The sequence below is a fragment of the Macaca thibetana genome, chromosome 8 (genome assembly GCF_024542745.1).
Source record: "Macaca thibetana thibetana isolate TM-01 chromosome 8, ASM2454274v1, whole genome shotgun sequence".
NCBI classification, from domain to species: domain Eukaryota; kingdom Metazoa; phylum Chordata; class Mammalia; order Primates; family Cercopithecidae; genus Macaca; species Macaca thibetana.
The window spans coordinates 110,070,823-110,089,275 of record NC_065585.1 but is presented as its reverse complement, the minus strand read 5'-3'; the positions used below and the strand labels follow the sequence as shown (position 1 = coordinate 110,089,275).

Sequence of the window (18,453 nt, the reverse complement as noted above, 5' to 3'; positions counted from 1 at the left end):
GGCAATAATTAATAGCATACCAACCAAAAAAATTCCAGGACCAGATGGATTCACAGCTGAATTCTACCAGAGTTACAAGGAGGAGCTGGTACCATTCCTTTTGAAACTATTCCAATCAATGGAAAAAGAAGGAATCCTCCCTAACTCATTTTATGAGGCCAACATCATCCTGATACCAAAGCCTGGCAGAGACACAACAAAAAAAAAGAATTTTAGACCAATATCCCCGATGAACATCAATGCAAAAATGCTCAATAAAATACTGGCAAACCAAATCCAGCAGCACATCAAAAAGCTTATCCACTATGATCAAGTGGACTTCATCCCTGCGATGCAAGGCTGGTTCAACATACACAAACCAATTAATGTAATCCATCACATAAACAGAACCAAAGACAAAAACCACATGATTATCTCAATAGATGCAGAAAAGGCCTTTGACAAAATTCAACAGCCTTTCATGCTAAAAACTCTCAATAAATTCGGTATTGATGGAACATATCTCAAAATAATAAGAGCTATTTATGACAAACCCATAGCCAATATCATACTGAATGGGCAAAAACTGGAAGCATTCCCCTTAAAAACTGGCACAAGACAGGGATGCCCTCTCTCACCACTCCTATTCGACATAGTGTTGGAAGTTCTGGCCAGGGCAATCAGGCAAGAGAAAGAAATAAAGGGTATTCAGTTAGGAAAAGAAGAAGTCAAATTGTCCTTCTTTGCAGATGACATGATTGTCTATTTAGAAAACCCCATTGTCTCAGCCCAAAATCTCCTCAAGCTGATAAGCAACTTCAGCAAAGTCTCAGGATACAAAATCAATATGCAAAAATCACAAGCATTCTTATACACCAATAACAGACAAACAGAGCCAAATCATGAATGAACTCCCATTCACAATTGCTTCAAAGAGGATAAAATACCTAGGAATCCAACTTACAAGGGATGTGAAGGACATCTTTAAGAACTACAAACCACTGCTCAATGAAATAAAAGAGGACACAAACAAATGGAAGAACATTCCACGCCCATGGATAGGAAGAATCAATATCGTGAAAATGGCCATACTGCCCAAGGTAATTTATAGATTCAATGCCATCCCCATTAAGCTACCAATAACTTTCTTCACAGAATTGGAAAAAACTACTTGCAAGTTCATATGGAACCAAAAAAGAGCCCACATCGCCAAGACAATCCTAAGTCAAAAGAACAAAGCTGGAGGCTTCACGCTACCTGATTTCAGACTATACTACAAGGCTATAGTAACCAAAACAACATGGTACTGGTACCAAAACACAGATATATACCAATGGAACAGAACAGAGCCCTCAGAAATAACACCACACATCATCTACAACCATCTGATCTTTGACAAACCTGAGAAAAACAAGAAATGGGGAAAGGATTCTCTATTTAATAAATGGTGCTGGGAAAACTGGCTAGCCATAAGTAGAAAGTTGAAACTGGATGCTTTCCTTACTCCTTATACAAAAATCAATTCAAGATGGATTAAAGACCTAAACCCATAAAAACGCAAGAAGAAAACCTAGGCAATACCATTCAGGACATAGGCATGGGCAAGGACTTCATGTCTAAAACACCAACAGCAATGGCAACAAAAGCCAAAATTGACAAATGGGATCTCATTAAACTAAAGAGCTTCTGCACAGCAAAAGAAACTACCATCAGAGTGAACAGGCAACCTACAGAATGGGAGAAAATTTTTGCAATCTACTCATCTGACAAAGGGCTAATATCCAGAACCTACAAAGAACTCAAACCAATTTACAAGAAAAAAACAACCCCATCAACAAGTGGGCAAAGGATATGAACAGACACTTCTCAAAAGAAGACATTTATGCAGCCAACAGACACATGAAAAAATGCTCATCATCACTGGCCATCAGAGAAATGCAAATCAAAACCACAATGAGATACCATCTCACACCAGTTAGAATGCCAATCATTAAAAAGTCAGGAAACAACAGGTGCTGGAGAGGATGTGGAGAAATAGGAACACTTTTACGCTGTTGGTGGGAGTGTAAATTAGTTCAACCATTGTGGAAGACAGTGTGGCGATTCCTCAAGGATCTAGAACTAGAAATACCATTTGACCCAGCCATCCCATTACTGGGTATATACCCAAAGGATCATAAATCATGCTGCTATAAAGACACATGCACACGTATGTTTATTGAGGCACTATTCACAAAAGCAAAGACTTGGAACCAACCTAAATGTCCATCAATGACAGACTGGATGAAGAAAACATGGCACATATACACCATGGAATACTATGCAGCCATAAAAAGGATGAGTTCATGTCCTTTGTAGGGACATGGATGCAGCTGGAAACCATCATTCTCAGCAAACTATCACAAGAACAGAAAACCAAACACCGCATGTTCTCACTCATAGGTGGGAATTGAACAATGAGATCACTTGGACACAGGAAAGGGAACATCACACACCAGGGCCTGTTGTGGGGACGGGGGAGGGATAGCATTAGGAGATATACCTGATGTAAATGACGAGTTAATGGGTGCCGCACACCAATATGGCACATGTATACATATGTAACAAACCTGCACGTTGTGTACATCTACCCTAGAACATAAAGTGTAATTTAAAAAATATATATTTTATATATATATATATATATATATATATATATATATAGTAGAAAAGGGAGACAATATGCATGATATGCATGAACCTAAGGGGAATTTCAGCAGGGAGATGTAATATAAAACAAGAGTCAAATGGAAATGCTAGGTTTCTGCAGCTAAAGAGATGGTGAATTAGGTGATCCCTAAGCTAGTTTTAATTCTGACATTGCATGATTCTAAGACCACCACTTTAAGAAGGTAAGAGAAGATAAATAAGAAAATGGATGGTTTATATGTAGAAAACATGAGATAACTAATAATCTCCCATTTGGAATTGTTCCTTCTCATCTTCAACTTAAAACACAAAAAATGATCATGTACAGTGGCTCATGCCTATAATCCCAGCACTTTGGGAGGCCAAGGTGGAAGGATTGCTTGAGGTCAGAAGTTCAAAACCAGCCTGGGCAACATAGCAAGACCCTGTCTCTACAAAAATAAAAGTTACAAAATTAGGCATGGTGATGCATACTGTAGTCCCAGCTACTCAGGAGGCTGAGGCAAGGAGGACTGCTTGAGTCCAGCAGTTCAAGACTGCAGTGAGCTATGATTGCACCACTGCACTCCAGCCTGAGTGATAGCATGAGACCCTGTCTCAAAAAAAAAAAAAAAAAAAAAAAAAAAAGGCCAGGCACTGTGGCTCACGCCTGTAATCCCAGCACTTTGGAGGGCCAAAGCAGGAGGATGGCTTGACCCCAGGAGTTTGAGACCAGCAGGGACAACATAGTGAGACTCCAACTTTACAGAAAAACTTTAAAAAATTAACCAGGCATGGTGACATGCACCTGTAATCCTAGCTACTCAGGAGGATGAGATGGAAGGATCACTTGAGTCCAGGAAGTCGAAGCTATAGTGAACCATGACCACACAACTGCACTTCAGCCTGGGCAACACAGCAAGACCCTGTCTCAATCAATCAATCAAATTTTTATACGTACATATAAAATATATAAAGCAATGGAAAATTACTACAGGCAACTCCAGTTAAAAAGTAAATTCTATTAACCTTAAGACAGATTGTCTGTTTTGTTCAGTTTAAATACAGACAGGAAATCACCAAACTATCTTGTCTTTTAGTCCTTTCGTACTAAATCTTTTTTTCCTAGAAGCCTTCACCCATTTTTATAGCTTATCATTCTAACTTAAAAAGAAATCCAAACTATTTAAAACATCACGTTTAATCTATAGGAAGAAAAATTTTGACCAAAGGTACATCTATCTTTGAACAACTGACATCGTGATACAGGAAGTATAAGATCTCACCCTTCATAGATAGTAGATAAAACTTTTGTTCAAAGAAAGGTGATACAGGAAGTGTAAGGTCTTACCCTTCATAGATAGTAGATAAAAGTTTGTTCAAAGAAAGGACATGTAAAGTAGTTCATGCTCTCCTAGTAAGTGCCCATTTGATGACGTAGGGTTATTACTTCTGGTGGTGATTTAGTACCAAAGGGTATCTTATGCTAGAAAGCTTTAAAATGAAGAGAGTGCACTTAAATGCAGCGTTTGTTACGAGTTCATCATCTTAGCATGGTAGTTAATGGAATCACTGTAACAGCTGTATTCTGATACTGTGGCAGTAGTACTAACAGCTGGCTGCCAGTGATTAAGATGGCCTTTTGGAAGACTCTCGTAGAATATTTATCAAAAGTATCCAGATCTCCCACGTTAGAGAATTTTTCCTTCACAGTGCACAAAGCTTATTCCTTTATTTAATAATGTCTATCTAAATTGTAAGCCCTATGACAAGGGACCATGTCTTTTCTTGCTTACCATTATCTAGCACAATAACGCCCAAATCAGAGTGCACCTTCAATACAATTTTTTTCAACTACTTTGTTTAATAAATAAAATAGTCTGGGCACAGTGGCTAACACATGCAATCCCAGCACTTTGGGAGGCTGATCGGGCGCATTGCTTGAGCTAAGGACTTTGAGACCAGCCTGGGCAACATGGCAAAACTCCATCTCTACAAAAAATACAAAAATTTGCTAGGCATGGTGGCATGCGCCTGAAGTCCCAGCTACTTGGGAGGCTGAGGTGGGAGGACCACTCAAGCCTGGGAGTTGGAGGTTACAGTGAGCTGAGATCGCACTACTGTACTCCAGCCTGGGTGATAGAGACCCTGTCTCAATCAATCAATCAATTGGAGACTTTCAAATAAAAATGATTGACTAGACACACACTTTTAATTCCCTCCTGAAATCCCATAAAATGACAGTAAGGTGGTTTTTTATTATGGCATAGATTCCTGAAGAAAAACAAAATGATAAAGAAAACAAAAAATTTTGGAAGTTGCAAAGTTAACAGATGGGTGGCAAATGACTTAGTTGATGTGAGAAAGCTGAGTTCTAAGAAGCAGCGGGAAAGCAGAAAAGCAACTCAACGTTCACTGCAGCATGCACAAGATGCTGCAGAATTTGGTGGCACACAGAACCTCTGGAAATGGATGTAAAGAAGGGGCTGAAAGGGAAGTGGCTGCCCATTTTGTAGGAGGCAACTGAAGACCCAAATCATCACTGTGCACAAGCAAGAACTGATGTTCTCCTACCCCAGCAGCAGTTGAGTATCGTCCAAAGAAACTTAACAGTAGATCATTAGACTAGGGGAGAGCAGGCATGAACGAGGGTAAGAGTACCACCGTCTAGCGCATTCCTGAACTTCTCAACTTCATCTATTCCTTGCTCCACCTGCGCAGAGCTCTGGCTAACAGCACACCTCACCTCCTTCCATGTGACTTCCTGCCCTAGAATTTAACTGTTGGGTCACTGTGGAACTCTTCTCAGCACTCATATCACACACGTGCAACCCAAAATGTGGAGCGAGTTAGGACCAGTGGGGCAAATTTTGGACCACGGAGAAAGCAGGGCCCATGGATCAATTTTTTCCCCTTCCTTACCTGGAAGGACTGATCCCAAGTGCAGTATATGCATCTCAGGGGCAGGGTCCTGAGGATGAACCAATCACTCCCACTTAACACTCAGCTGAGTAACATCCTCGCATTGCCCTCCCTCCTTCCCTGGTTCACTCCCCTGTTCCTCCCTCCAACCCTCTAGGACTGCACTCCCTAACAGAATCACGGCACAGATGCCTCTGCTTCCCTTTTTGTTCTCTGTGGAAGCCAGGTTAAGATCGTTGGTACCAAGAGTGGCGCTAAAGAGCATTATTCACCTGATGGCAATAAAAGCCCCATCACTGGTGGTCAATCCCTGTTAAAATTAATATCACCTGCTTTATCACCAGCATTCATCACCTAAGTGAGAAAGAGGCCCTACTCTGAGAAGAAATAGCTTATATACTAAGAGAAACAGCAAAAGCTAGGGTGTACTGTCAAGAACTGGGTAAGTGGCCAGGCGCAGTGGCTCCTACCTGTAATCTCAGCACTTTGGGAGGCTGAGGTGGGAGGATCACTTGAAGTCAGGAGTTCAAGACCAGCCTGGCCAACATGTTGAAACCCCCGTCTCAACTAAAAAACACAAAAATTAGCTGGGTGTAGTGGCCCGTGCCTGTAATCCCAGCTACTCGGGAAGCTGAGGCAGAAGAACAGCTTGAACCCGGGAGGTGGAGGCTGCAGTGAGTTGAGATCATGGGCAACAGAGCGAGACTCTGTCTCAAAAAAAAAAAAAAAAAAAAAAAAAAAAAAGGGCCATGTGCAGTTGTGTCCACGCACTTTGGGAGGGGGCGAGGCAGGTGGATCACCTGAAGTCAGGAGTTCAAGACCAGCCCGGCCAACATGGTGAAACCCTGTCTCTACTAAAAAAAAATACAAAAATTAGCCAGGAGTGGTGGCGGGCACCTGTAATCCCAGCTACTCTGGAGGCTGAGGCAGGAGAATTGCTTGAACTCGGGAGGCAGAGGTTGCAGTGACCCAAGATCATGCCATTGCACTACAGCCTGGGCAACAAGAGCAAAACTCCATCTCAAAAAAAAAGAAAAAAAAAAAACCTAAAAAAATGCAATTGGAATGTTCCTAACACAAAGAAGTGATAAATGTTTGAGGTGATGGATACCCCAGTTACTCTGATTTGGTCCTTACACATTGCATGCCTGTATCAAATCGTCACATGTACCCCCATAAATATATATAACTAGTATTCACCTATAATAATTACAAATAAAGAGTTAAACAAAAATTGAGGAAAATGGTCAGAAAGCTCAGGGAGTTAGAATGTTCAGAAAACTCCAATTTTTAAAGACTGTTGGATATAGGGTCTGAGTTGGTAATGTCACTGGAGGCTCGAAGCTCTAAAATCACAGTTCCCTGATAACAGTGGGAGCACATAATGGCCAGTTGATAAATGGAGTTTCTGCCTATGCCCAATTGCTTCAGTGGGTGTGAGAATCCACCTAGTGTTTATTTCTTTGGTTACCAAATAAGTATCTGGGATGGTTATACTTAGCAGCCAGGAGAAACTTTACATAAGTTTCCTGACCTGTGAGGTAAAAGACATTATGGTTAAAAAAAAAAAAAAAAAAAAGTCAAATCCTTAAAACTGCCCCCTCAGTGAGACCAGCCTGGCCAATATGGTGAAACCCCGTCTCTACTAAATATACAAAAATTAGCTGGGTGTGGTGGTGCATGCCTGTAATCCTAGCTACTCAGGAGGCTGAGGCAGGCGATTCGCTTGAATCCGAGAGGCAGAGGTTGCAGTGAGCCTAGATCACGCCACTGCACTCCAGCCTGGGCGACAGAGTGACACTCTGTCTCAAAAAACAACTGCCCCCTCAGATAGGATAGTAAGTCTGAAGCAACACCATCATCTTGGAAAAACTGCAGAGATCAATGCCCCATAAGACCAAGGAGTTTTCCCCATCATAATCCCCATCACCACCATTTAATTTACTGTTCTGACCCCTGAAAAAAAAAAACAGATAAATAATGGCAGATGTCAGGGGACTACCAGGAACTTAACCTGACAGTAGTTCCAACTGCAGCTGCCTTGCTGAAATTGGTATCTATACAGGATCAGCATGGCTCCAATCAATATCTGATACTGATGCACACCAATAAGCAGCCACTGAGGGAAAGCTCACAACAAGCAGGTAGGTATTATGAGTTATCATTGGATTTCAGCTGGCCTGTCCCTTTGTTACCCCAATACTGGTTCCATTGACCCATGAACAGGACATTGTGGGAATGATGGAGGCTATGCATGAACAGAAGAGCTTTGGCTCTCACTCAAAGGCAGAATTCATCACTGCGACTGTTGAAGACCTGATCTACTAGCAACAATGATCAATGCTGAAGTTTCTAATAAGGCACCATTCCTCGAGGAGAATGTGTAGCCTCTAGTCTCTCAGTGACAGGCTAAAATCCTTTTACTCAAGAAGGAATAGCAATTAGTCCTTACTGAAATTGACACCTGCCTTAGATACACTCATAGGGAACTTCCTTGTCCCCCATACCTCTGCCTACTCTATCACTCAGGGGTTACAGAATACCTTCTTCAGGCCAGGTATGGTGGCTCACATCTGTAATCCCAGCACTTCGGGATTGTGCCATATAGAACATGTTGTGTTCATATAGAATATGTTGTGCCATATAGAACAAATCCCATAAAATAAGTGCAAATGAAAACTGGTGGCTGGGCGCCGTGACTCATGCCTGTAATCCCAGAGCTTTGGGAGGCCGAGGTGGGTGGATCACCTGAGGTCATGAGCTCGAGACCAGCCTGGTCAACATGGTAGAAACTCTGTCTCTACTAAAAATACAAAAATTAGCCGGGTGTGATGGCATGTGCCTGTAATCCCAGCTGCTTGAGAGGCTGAGGCACGAGAATCACTTGAGCCTAGGAGGCAGACGTTGCAGTGAGCTGAGATCACGCCACTGTACTCCAGCCTGGGTGACAGAGCAAGGCTCTGTCTGGAAAAAAAAAAAAAAAGTGGTCTAATACCTTTTCATTTACTTTCATAGAATGTTTTATTCTGCTTTTCAATAATAAGCACATTAGCATTTTGGAATTGGAACTACTTCATTAAAATGCAAGCAGAGCCTCCTAATCATCTTCACTGACCACCTCTCTGGGAGGAATCAGAGCACACTGGAGAAAAGCCTAACTCTCATTTTCCTCAATGAGTCCAAAGAGAAGGACATTCAATCATACCACCTTTGGGCATTCTGAAATGCCACATTCAGTTAGCTGTTTCTGTTAGAACCGAAGGAATGATCTCCTACATCTTTTTTAAAGCTATTTACCGGCCGGGCACGGTGGCTCACCCCTGTAATCCCAGCACTTTAGGATGCCAAGGCGGGCAGATCATGACGTCAGGAGATCAAGACCATCCTGGCTAACGCGGTGAAACTCCGTCTCTACTAAAAATACAAAAAATTAGCCAGGCGTGGTGGCGGGCGCCTGTAGTCCCAGCTACTCGGGAGGCTGAGGCAGGAGAATGGCGTGAACCCGGGAGGCGGAGCTTGCAGTGAGCCAAGATTGTGCCACTGCACTCCAACCTGGGGGACAGAGTGAGACTCTGTCTCGGAAAAAAAAAAAAAGCTATTTACCAATGCCAGCATACCCTCTCTTCCAGTTCCCAATAATTATCTCAATAGGGTTTTTGTGAGGTACAGAAGCAGTTAGGGTTTGCATATTTCAGTTTTCTGTGAATATAATCTTGAAGCCTTGAAATGATCTTGAAACCTAGCCCAAGCAAATCATCACCCTGAGAAATTCTGTTTTCTATCTTGACATATTTTGAGAATAAATAATTGGTATAGCATGGACAATTAATGTAGTCTCTTCTCTCTCATGTTTTCACAGGGGTGGGTGTGTGAATGGGTAGTGGGGGGTGTGTGTGTGTGTATTTAATTTTTTGCTTATGGCCCTATAAATTAGATCATACAGGAAGCCATCAGAAATCAGGATGCATTCTCTGAGAAGAATGATGTAATATTTAGTGTTCATGTTGCAGACCAAGACAGTCAGCATAAAATACATGATTTTATGAGTTGAACAGTTATACAAAACAAGAAAGAAGAATTTAAATTTTCATAATTCTTAAAATCTTAAAAATATATATTTCAAATATTTTAAATTTGTCTACCAAATACATAATTAGTATTTGAAAGCCCTGTATGGTATACATACAATACCTAAAGATAATTTCACATACTGTTTAGGTTTATGTTTGACCTAAAATTTATATAATAACCAAAGTAAACATGTAAATATTTAAGAAAAGTTGTTGGCCTTTGGAAAATTTAGATAAGGCCAGGCATGGTGGCTCACACCTGGAATTCCAGCACTGTGGGAGGCTGAGACAGGCAAATCACCTGAGGTCAGGAGTTCGAGACCAGCCTGGCCAACATGGTGAAACCCCGTCTCTACTAAAAATACATTAGTCAGGTGTGGTGACTCATGCCTATAGTCCCAGCTCCTCGGGAGGCTGAGGCACGAGAATTGCTTGAACCTGGGAGGTGGAGGTTGCAATGAGCTGAGATCGTGCCACTGCACTCCAGCCTGGGCAACAGAGTGAGACTTGGTCTCAAAAAAAAAAAAAAAAGAAGAAAAATTTTAGATAAAACCTTACACATCTATGAGAGTCTGGCACAGCAATGATGGGTGACAGGCAAGTGCTATGTGTGGGCCACCTCACTCTGTAAACATTTCAGGAGAAGCTGGAAGTAATCTTTCTTTTTCTTTCAACAAATTTCCTTTGAACAAATTCAGTTACACATAAAGTAGGTTCATTCCCATTATAAATAAATAAAGTAAGCAAACAAACACCAAGCACAATCTAGAAATTTGAAGACATTACTAAGAAGTTCGTAACAATTTAAGAAAGTTTTTATAAGGATTATCCTCATCTTTATTTGAGTAGTTTCTCTCTATATTAATAAGCACGTGTGTGCCAGAAAGAGAAAGAGTAAATATCAGAGCAGCAAGCGAAATGAAAATGAGTTTGAAAGTGCAGGCTGCAGAGCGTCAGTGTGAGAGGTCTGGCAGAAATTATCGTACTCCTTCGCCACGGCACTGATGGAGAGGCTAAAGGATTGACTGTGTGCATAAGCAGAACTTTTTTTTTTTTTTTTTTTTTTTTTGAGACAGAGTCTTGCTCTGTCACCCAGGCTGTAGTACAGTGGTGTGATCTCGGCTCACTGCAACCTCTGTGTCCTGGATTCCAGCAATTCTCTCACTTCAGCCTCTCGAGTAGCTGGAATTACAAGTGCATGCCACCACACCCGGCTAATTTTTGTATTTTTAGTAGACATGGGGTTTTGCCATGTTGCCCAGGCTGGTCTCGAACTCCTGGGCTCAAGTGATCCACCCGCCTCAACCTCCCAAAGTGCTCCAATTACAGGTGTGAGCCACCATGCCTGGCAAGAACTCTTAATTTTCTATGTTTGGGACTTCGTCACCTTTTCTGCAGCTTTCTGTGTCACTGCCCAGCACCTGCAGCACGAGGTCCTCCAGAAAAAACAATAAAGGAGAATGAAGGCTTTCAGGAATGAAGGCCTGTCCGGGGCTTGTAAACTTCACGACAGTCCCAAAAGGTAGTAATGGAACATTCAACCTTCCTGCAGAGCCTGGTCTCTCTGATAGGAATGAAGAACACTGATGAGGTAGCAACAACAGAAGGAAACGCAGGAGAGCAGAGAACATCAAGACGGCCAGCCTGCTGGCTCTATGCCCACCTTTGATTTGCTTACCTTTTCCTGAAGCCTGATATTATCCCACACCTTGGTGCACACCATACACTCAAATGCATCGATGTAATTGTCCTGGCTGATATCTTGCACTCCCCATTTCCGTTCCCTGAGAGCTGTCAGAAGTCGCTGGTTAGAGATCTCACCCTTCACCTTCCATTCTACATAGGCCTCATACAATCCGTCATCAGAATCCAGTCGTCTGATGTAAGTTGCCAGTTCCCTGGGGTGAGAAAATTCTGATACAAGAATAGCACTTTTGTTACTTGGAAGCCAGTCTGTGATGCTGGGGGATCCGTAATATACAGGGACCACCCCCAGTTTCAGTGGCCTCCAGAACTTCTCAGTGATGTAGTCATCACAAACTGCATTCTCAAAAGCTAGGATAAACTTATACTGTGCAATGATCCTATAAAAGCCATCGGCATCCATAGAGGCTGGATTTTTCAGCTGCTGAGGGAGGTCTTTGTTGCGTAAACATTCACCATAGGAATCAACCTCGATGTAAGCCATGAGCTCGCGAACATAGCTGTCCCTGTCTGACGGTGGGTCACAGTCTGACTGTACATAGACCAGCGGAGCAAGTCTTTTTCTAAGCTTGTTTTTGGACTGCAAAGGAACTAGGTATCGGAGTGACTTCAGGACTTCAATGCTCTCCAAGTATTGGGTAGTTAGTGGCAAGTGGGAATGCCTGCTGAATGTGGCAGTGTAGTTGAACAAGGTGATCACCGGTTTATGAAAGAGCTTATAATTGTTTTTCGGGGACTCTTCGTGAAAAAGAGCCCAGTCATGATGGGCTTTCCGAGGCAGAGGTAAGCTGTCTATGTTAAAGTCAGTACCTAGGAGAAGAAAATGAGATATTAATTAGTATTTCCAAAAGAATGTTGCTAAGTTTGGGTCTACCTGGTAAGATTAGAATACAGAGGAGTCTGAGGCTATGAATAAGAAGCATGTGGCCAGGTGCGGTGTGGCTCATGCCTGTAATCCCAGCACTTTGGGAGGCCAAGGCAGGTGGAGCCCTTGAGATCAGGAGTACGAGATCAGCCTGGCTAACATGGTAAAAATACTAAAAATACAAAAATTAGCTGGGTGTGGTGACACATTGCCTGTAATCCCAGCTACCTGGGAGGCTGAGGCATGAGAATCACTTGAACCTGAGAGGCAAAGATTGAGCCACTGCACTCCAGCCTGGGTGACAGAGCAAGACTCCTTCTCAAAATACGTGTGTGTGTGTGTGTGTGTGTGTGTATACACATACATATACATGCATACACACACACACACACACACACACGAAGCATGTTACAGTATCACCGCAAAGTGCCTGGCAGTCAGTCACAAGGCTTTCACCCCAGAAACTACTCAGGTAGAGGATCACCAAAGAGGGGGAACTATCATTTCTCATTTGATGAAAAAGGAAACGGGAGTCGTGTCTGGCCAGGTTCTAAAGGAGAGTTTACTCCACTGCCTCCTGCAATGGGCTTTTCTTCCTGAAAGTGTTGCCTACAAGAAAACAGGAGAAATAAAGAGATAAAGATAGTTCTTTAAAAAGAAAAGAGCAAGAGAAAGGAAGCCATAAAAGGACAGCAACCAGGTCGGCAGGATGAGTAATCACAAAAAAAAAAAAAAAAAAAAAAAAGTGAAACCATGCAAAAGTAGCCAGAAGAAATATAGAGGATATCTTTTTTTAATCCAAAATGATCGATTTCAGCAAAGTGCAGTTAATCAATCTTAGTCAAAATGGTAGACAAGAGGCTTTTAAAGACGAAAGAGCTGATAATAGTACTATGTTACAGACCACTGCAGGATGGACAGGAATTAACAAGCGCATCAAGAAATAAAGAAGGCCTAACAGGATTACAATTATGAGTGACCCTAGCATCCACAGGATTAATTGAAAAACCTCTGAAACATGATGATGTGCAGACAGAAGTGATGGATGTGGTAAGCGATTGTTTCCTGACTGCATGGGTAGAGATCCAATCAGGGAGAACTTACTTCAATAACTGAGAAAGAAGAACTAAGACAATAACACAATAGGTAATATACAATGTCTGAAGTATTCTTGACGTAGATAATTTTGTAGACCCTTGAGTTTTTAAAAAATAAATATAAGGAAATGGGAAAAAAAATCCACCTTCTAATACCCACCAGAAAAAAAAAATACCAAATATATATTTACGCCAAAACAAAACTTTATCAACATTTTCTGGCAGAGCTCATAAAAATTAATTATTTAATGCTAGTGTACACTCCCACAAATAGATAAACTCTTCGGTGCCAACACTACGTCAATGAGAAATCAATTAATCAAGAAAGGCTTTTAAACAAAGATCAGATAAGATTATGTCACAGGATATATACTAAGCACAGAGAAATTGCTGAAGAAAGTGCCTCTGTTTTGATAACAGGCTTTTATTCTCAATCATCGGCAATGAAGTACTAACATGTAAAAATGGGCTTGTCTTTGTTTATTGGCATTTGCTATATTTGACCTTAGGCTTCAAAAAGAATACTCACCCATATACTTGCAATCTAATGGCATATAGAGTTGGATGGCTGGCAAAGGTTAATAATCATTAAGATAGAGAAACATGAGGATATGAAAGAGAATGTGAGAAGAAAGGCAACTGACTGCATTGAAGTACAACAGTTGCTGCTCAAAAAGGGTCTAAGCTGGTCGAGTGGCCAATGATAGGAACCAGAACCTATAAAATTGAGTTAGAACACAAAGTTGCCACCTAAGGCCTAGCAGAGAATCAAGGCCATTACCTGGGAGAGAAAGTACTAGAGTCCGATCCACAGGAATCAGAAGCAGGGATTCAATGTATGAGATGAGAGATTAAAGAGGATATGATTAAAACAAAAGTGGGTCCACAGTTAACTGGGGGGATCAGGCACAGGGGTTTTGAGTGAGTGACCCAAACACCAGTCACTGCTGCTACCTGCTAGGTGGCACATGGAAGATTCTTAACCTGGCTCAGCATGGGTGCACCTCAGCAAAGATCCCAGATGCAGAGCTGGGAAGCAGAAAGACACAAAGCCTGCCTTGGGTGCTTCAGAGAATGGACAGGGCTCAAGTCCCATCTCTGCTGGTCTACATCAGGAAAGAAGAGGAAGAGCTGAAGGCAGTTGTGTCTAGACTCTTGTGGCCACTACGTAGGTCCACTCAGGCTGTGTTGGTAATAGGAGCAGGACTCCAAACCTGTCACTCATGACAACTAGGAGATGCAGGCTTACAGGCTCACTCATAGCTCTGCTGATATGAGAATCTCCATGTGGGAAGGAAGGGGAGAAAATCCCTCTTGCATACAATCTTGGCCAAAAATGCCTGCAGAATCTATTCACACACATGCATGAAGGTCATTTTTAAAATGAAAATGAGGTCTCCTGCATTCATCTGAATTATGTTTAGTCTGCAGAGGTGCAGCTGCCTTTAATAGTGGGAGACACTTCTTAATAGACAGGAAAGTTAAAGGGACCTAGCGTTCCAGAAATATTTCCCATGTTTGCTATCTATAAAAGCATTTCCTGGTAACTTCCCTGAGATACATCCACACAAAACACAACCACACATGCGTGTGCATCTGCGCAATCATGCTAATATAGGTTTTCTGTAAGATTGTCAGATTCTTTCAAACTAAACTTCTCTGGAGAAGATTAAAAATAGGTCATTTTGGCAAGGCACAATGGCTCACACCTATGATTCTAGCACTTTGGGAGGCAGAGGCAGGCAGATTACTTGAGGTCAGGAGGTCAAGACCAGCCTGGCCAACATGGTGAAATCCCATCTCTACTAAAAATATAAAACTTAGCCAGGCATGGTGGCACATGGTGGTAGTAATCCCATCTACTCGGGAGGCTGAGGCAGAAGAATTGCATGAACTGGGGAGGCAGAGGTTACAGTGAGCTGAGATCACGCCACTGTACTTCAGCCTGGGCAACAGAGCAAGACTCTGTCTCAAAAAAAGTCATTTTGCCCTGCAAGCTTCTCTCCTAAGCCTAGAGCTTCAGAAGGTAAGTGCTGAAGAATACTGAAATTAGAACCATGACCAACCTGGCCAGGCATGGTAGCTCACACCTGTAATCCCAGCACTTTGGGGGGCTGAGGAGGATGGATCACCTGAGGTCAGGAGTTCAAGACCGGCCTGGCCAACATGGTGAAACCCTGTTTCTACTAAAAATTCAAAAATTAGCTGGGTATGGTGGCACATGCCTGTAATCCCAGCTGCTCAGGAAGCTGAGGAAGGAGAATCGCTTGAACTTGGGAGGCAGACGTTGCAGTGACCCAAGATTGCACCACTGCACACCAGCCTGGGCGACAGAGCGAGACTCTGTCTTGAAAACAAAACGAAGCAAAAAAAAAGAACCATGACCAACCTAAACTACTTCACTGGGGATATCATGGCCTAGAATGTAAGTGTCAATATTGACCAATTTCTAAAAGGTATTGGATGTGGCTCAGAAAAAAACTGAGTTATTTAGCTCTCCCCAACTCCAGCGCAATGCCTACTATAACAAGAGTTGGAACTGGAGTCTATAGAGAAATGAAAATCAATTAACCTATGGTATATCCATAAAAATGTGACTAACGTATGTGCAACTGGCTCACTAGTTTTCTAGTCATGCTCACTGCTCTTAAATTTAACAACTTCAGATTCAAACTTTCACTCCTCTGGGTTATTTTGTGTTTACTGAATTCTGACAAATGTATTCGTTCCTTTAAACAACAGCTAAATAGATCTTTAGCACTAATGTGCACTGTAAAGGGAACTGCAACTTGGAATAGAAATGGAATAAAATGAATGCTGGCAAAGGGTGCCAGATTGCTGACTATGGAGACTGGATCTGAAATAGAGAAGAGCCTGAGAGCGACATACTTTACGGGACGTGTTTATGTGCCCCTCTCCTTCTGCAAGGGCATGGCCTCTTCTTTCATTACTCCCACACAAACTGGTGAAAACAGAAGGCAACATACATTATTAACCTCACTTTACTAACGAAGCGTGAATCACTCATCTATACTGAAAACCCCGGGTGGGGACAAGAACATCAGACCAGCAAATAGGAAAGGACCGGAAGGATGACGGGCCCTGCTGCAATGTTGATTCCATGGAATGAGTAACTCATTCTTAGTACTTGCAATTACACCCACAGAAATGTTAGCCAGCTTTAGCACACTAATGATGTGGAAAGCCCAGCCTGCCTTAATTTGGAAAAGACAAGTGCTCCTGCAGAATGCCATCCAAAGGTAATCTGTTTTAAAAAATAATCTTTACCATAAAACTGTTGTGTCCTTTTGGGAGACTGAGGCAGAAGGATTGCTTGAGCCCAGGAGTTCAAGGCCAACCTGGGCAACACAGTGAGTCCCTGTCCACAAGAAATGTTTTTAAAAAATTAGCTGGATGTGATGGTGCACACCTATAGTCCCAGATATTCAGGAGGCTGAGGTAGGAGGATCGCTTGAGCCCAAGAGGTTGAGGCTGCAGGGATTCAAGGTATGAGATGAGAGATTAAAGAGGATATGATTAAAACAAAAGTGGGTCCACAGTCAACTGGGGGGATCAGGCACAGGAGTTTTGCGTGATTATGCCACTATACTCCAGCCTGGGTGACAGAGCAAGATCTTGTCTTGAAAAAATACAAATAAAATAAAATAAAAATTACCATCATTTTCTGCCAAAGGTTGTGATTCTTCTTGGGACCTGGAATGAGGTAAAAAAGGGGAAAGAAAGGACTCTCCCTTACTTGCTAACTGACCCTCACCTAATCCCTCAAGCCTTCCCATCCATCCACTCAGGACCCGCACAAGTGAACCACTCATTTCCTCTTCCTCTTTGGAGTAAGAGTGGAAGTTCACTCATATCCTGTTCCAAGTCTTGCCCTCCTTTACCCACAATGTCCAGACTGACTCCAGATCACATAAGGACCTGCCACTTAGCAACACTGCCCCAGATCTGAGTAACCCCTTAATCTTTCACATGCTGAACCAACACTGTAAGCCAGCAGATAAAGCTGTTTTTCACGTTCATATTTTTTCTGGAATGATTTCAAATATACCAATGCCAAATTCCTATAAGAAACAAAACATGATATACATGAAAGGTTTTGTTCTTAAAAATTAAAAAAAAAGCATCTCCAGCATAATGGGTCAATGTGCCAATGCTTCAAATAAACTCATCTCTAAAGCAGAGACCTCCTTTCCAGTGGAGAAAAATTTCTTCCAGATACACCAATGCCCCTGACACACCTGCCTTTGGAATTTAAAACACTAGCCCTATTGTACAATAGTCTTTTGCCCAAGATTACAGTACTGTCAGCCAAACCTGGGTTCATAAAGAGCACAGAGTCAGCTTAGTACTTTTTGCTAAGAGGAAGCTGCATGAGTCATTGGCTTCTCAGTTGCTCAGCTCCATGTCCAACCTTCTATGCTATGCTCCTTATTGTATGGGGCTGAAACCCTGCAAACTTTACTCCTCAGGTTCCTTGGACAACTGGCTTGCAATTAGGTGTTACAAGTAGGAGCACTGTAGGAAGACTGAAGGTGGGAATGATACAAACAGGAGGCAGGGAAATACTGGGTAGAAGAGGGCAGGGTCCCTGGCGAGGGTTCTACCCTCAAGCCTGAACCCTTGGCCCTAAATGAGAAATTTACATCCCCGCTTTCCCACCCGAATGTTGCCTTTTGACCTGCCCCACCCCCTATCCTGTGCCCATAAAAACCCCAAGCTCCCCTGGCAGAGAAGCAGAGCGGTGTGGCAGAAAAGGAGAGATGAGAAGGAGCATCTGAACATCGAGGAGATGAGACAACTGGACATCAGAGATGATAGTCAGAGAGGAGTTTGGCCAGGGATGGTTGGAAAGCAGTTTGGCCTGGGACAGTCAGAGAGGAGTTTCGCCATCCCTGGCCAAACTCCAGGGGAAGATTATCTTCCCACTCCATCCCCTTTCCAGCTCCCCATCCCACTGAGAGCCACTTCCACCACTCAATAAAACCTCCACATTTACCATCCTTCAAGTCCGTGTGACCTCATTCCTCTTGGGCACTGGAAAAGGAACTAGGCTTAGGTGCAAGAGGCTGTCACACTGACTCTCCGCTGAGCTGTTTAACACTTAGCCATCCATGGATGGCACGTGCTA

At 42.6% G+C, this 18,453-nt stretch overlaps 2 protein-coding genes across 3 annotated transcripts in view; one reads left to right on the top strand and one right to left on the bottom strand.

The window, feature by feature from the left end:
- MAK16 (MAK16 homolog) overlaps window positions 1-18,453 on the top strand; it is a 1,030,778-nt gene that overhangs the window by 899,673 nt on the left and 112,652 nt on the right. The gene's annotated exons all lie outside the window — the stretch shown is intronic.
- Window positions 1-18,453, bottom strand: part of FUT10 (fucosyltransferase 10) — a 115,730-nt gene that overhangs the window by 12,692 nt on the left and 84,585 nt on the right. For both annotated transcript variants that reach the window (XM_050802513.1, XM_050802512.1), the window contains exon 4: window positions 11,317-12,152. In XM_050802513.1, the coding sequence (XP_050658470.1) occupies window positions 11,317-12,152 (836 nt within the window). The remainder of the gene's footprint in view (window positions 1-11,316; window positions 12,153-18,453) is intronic.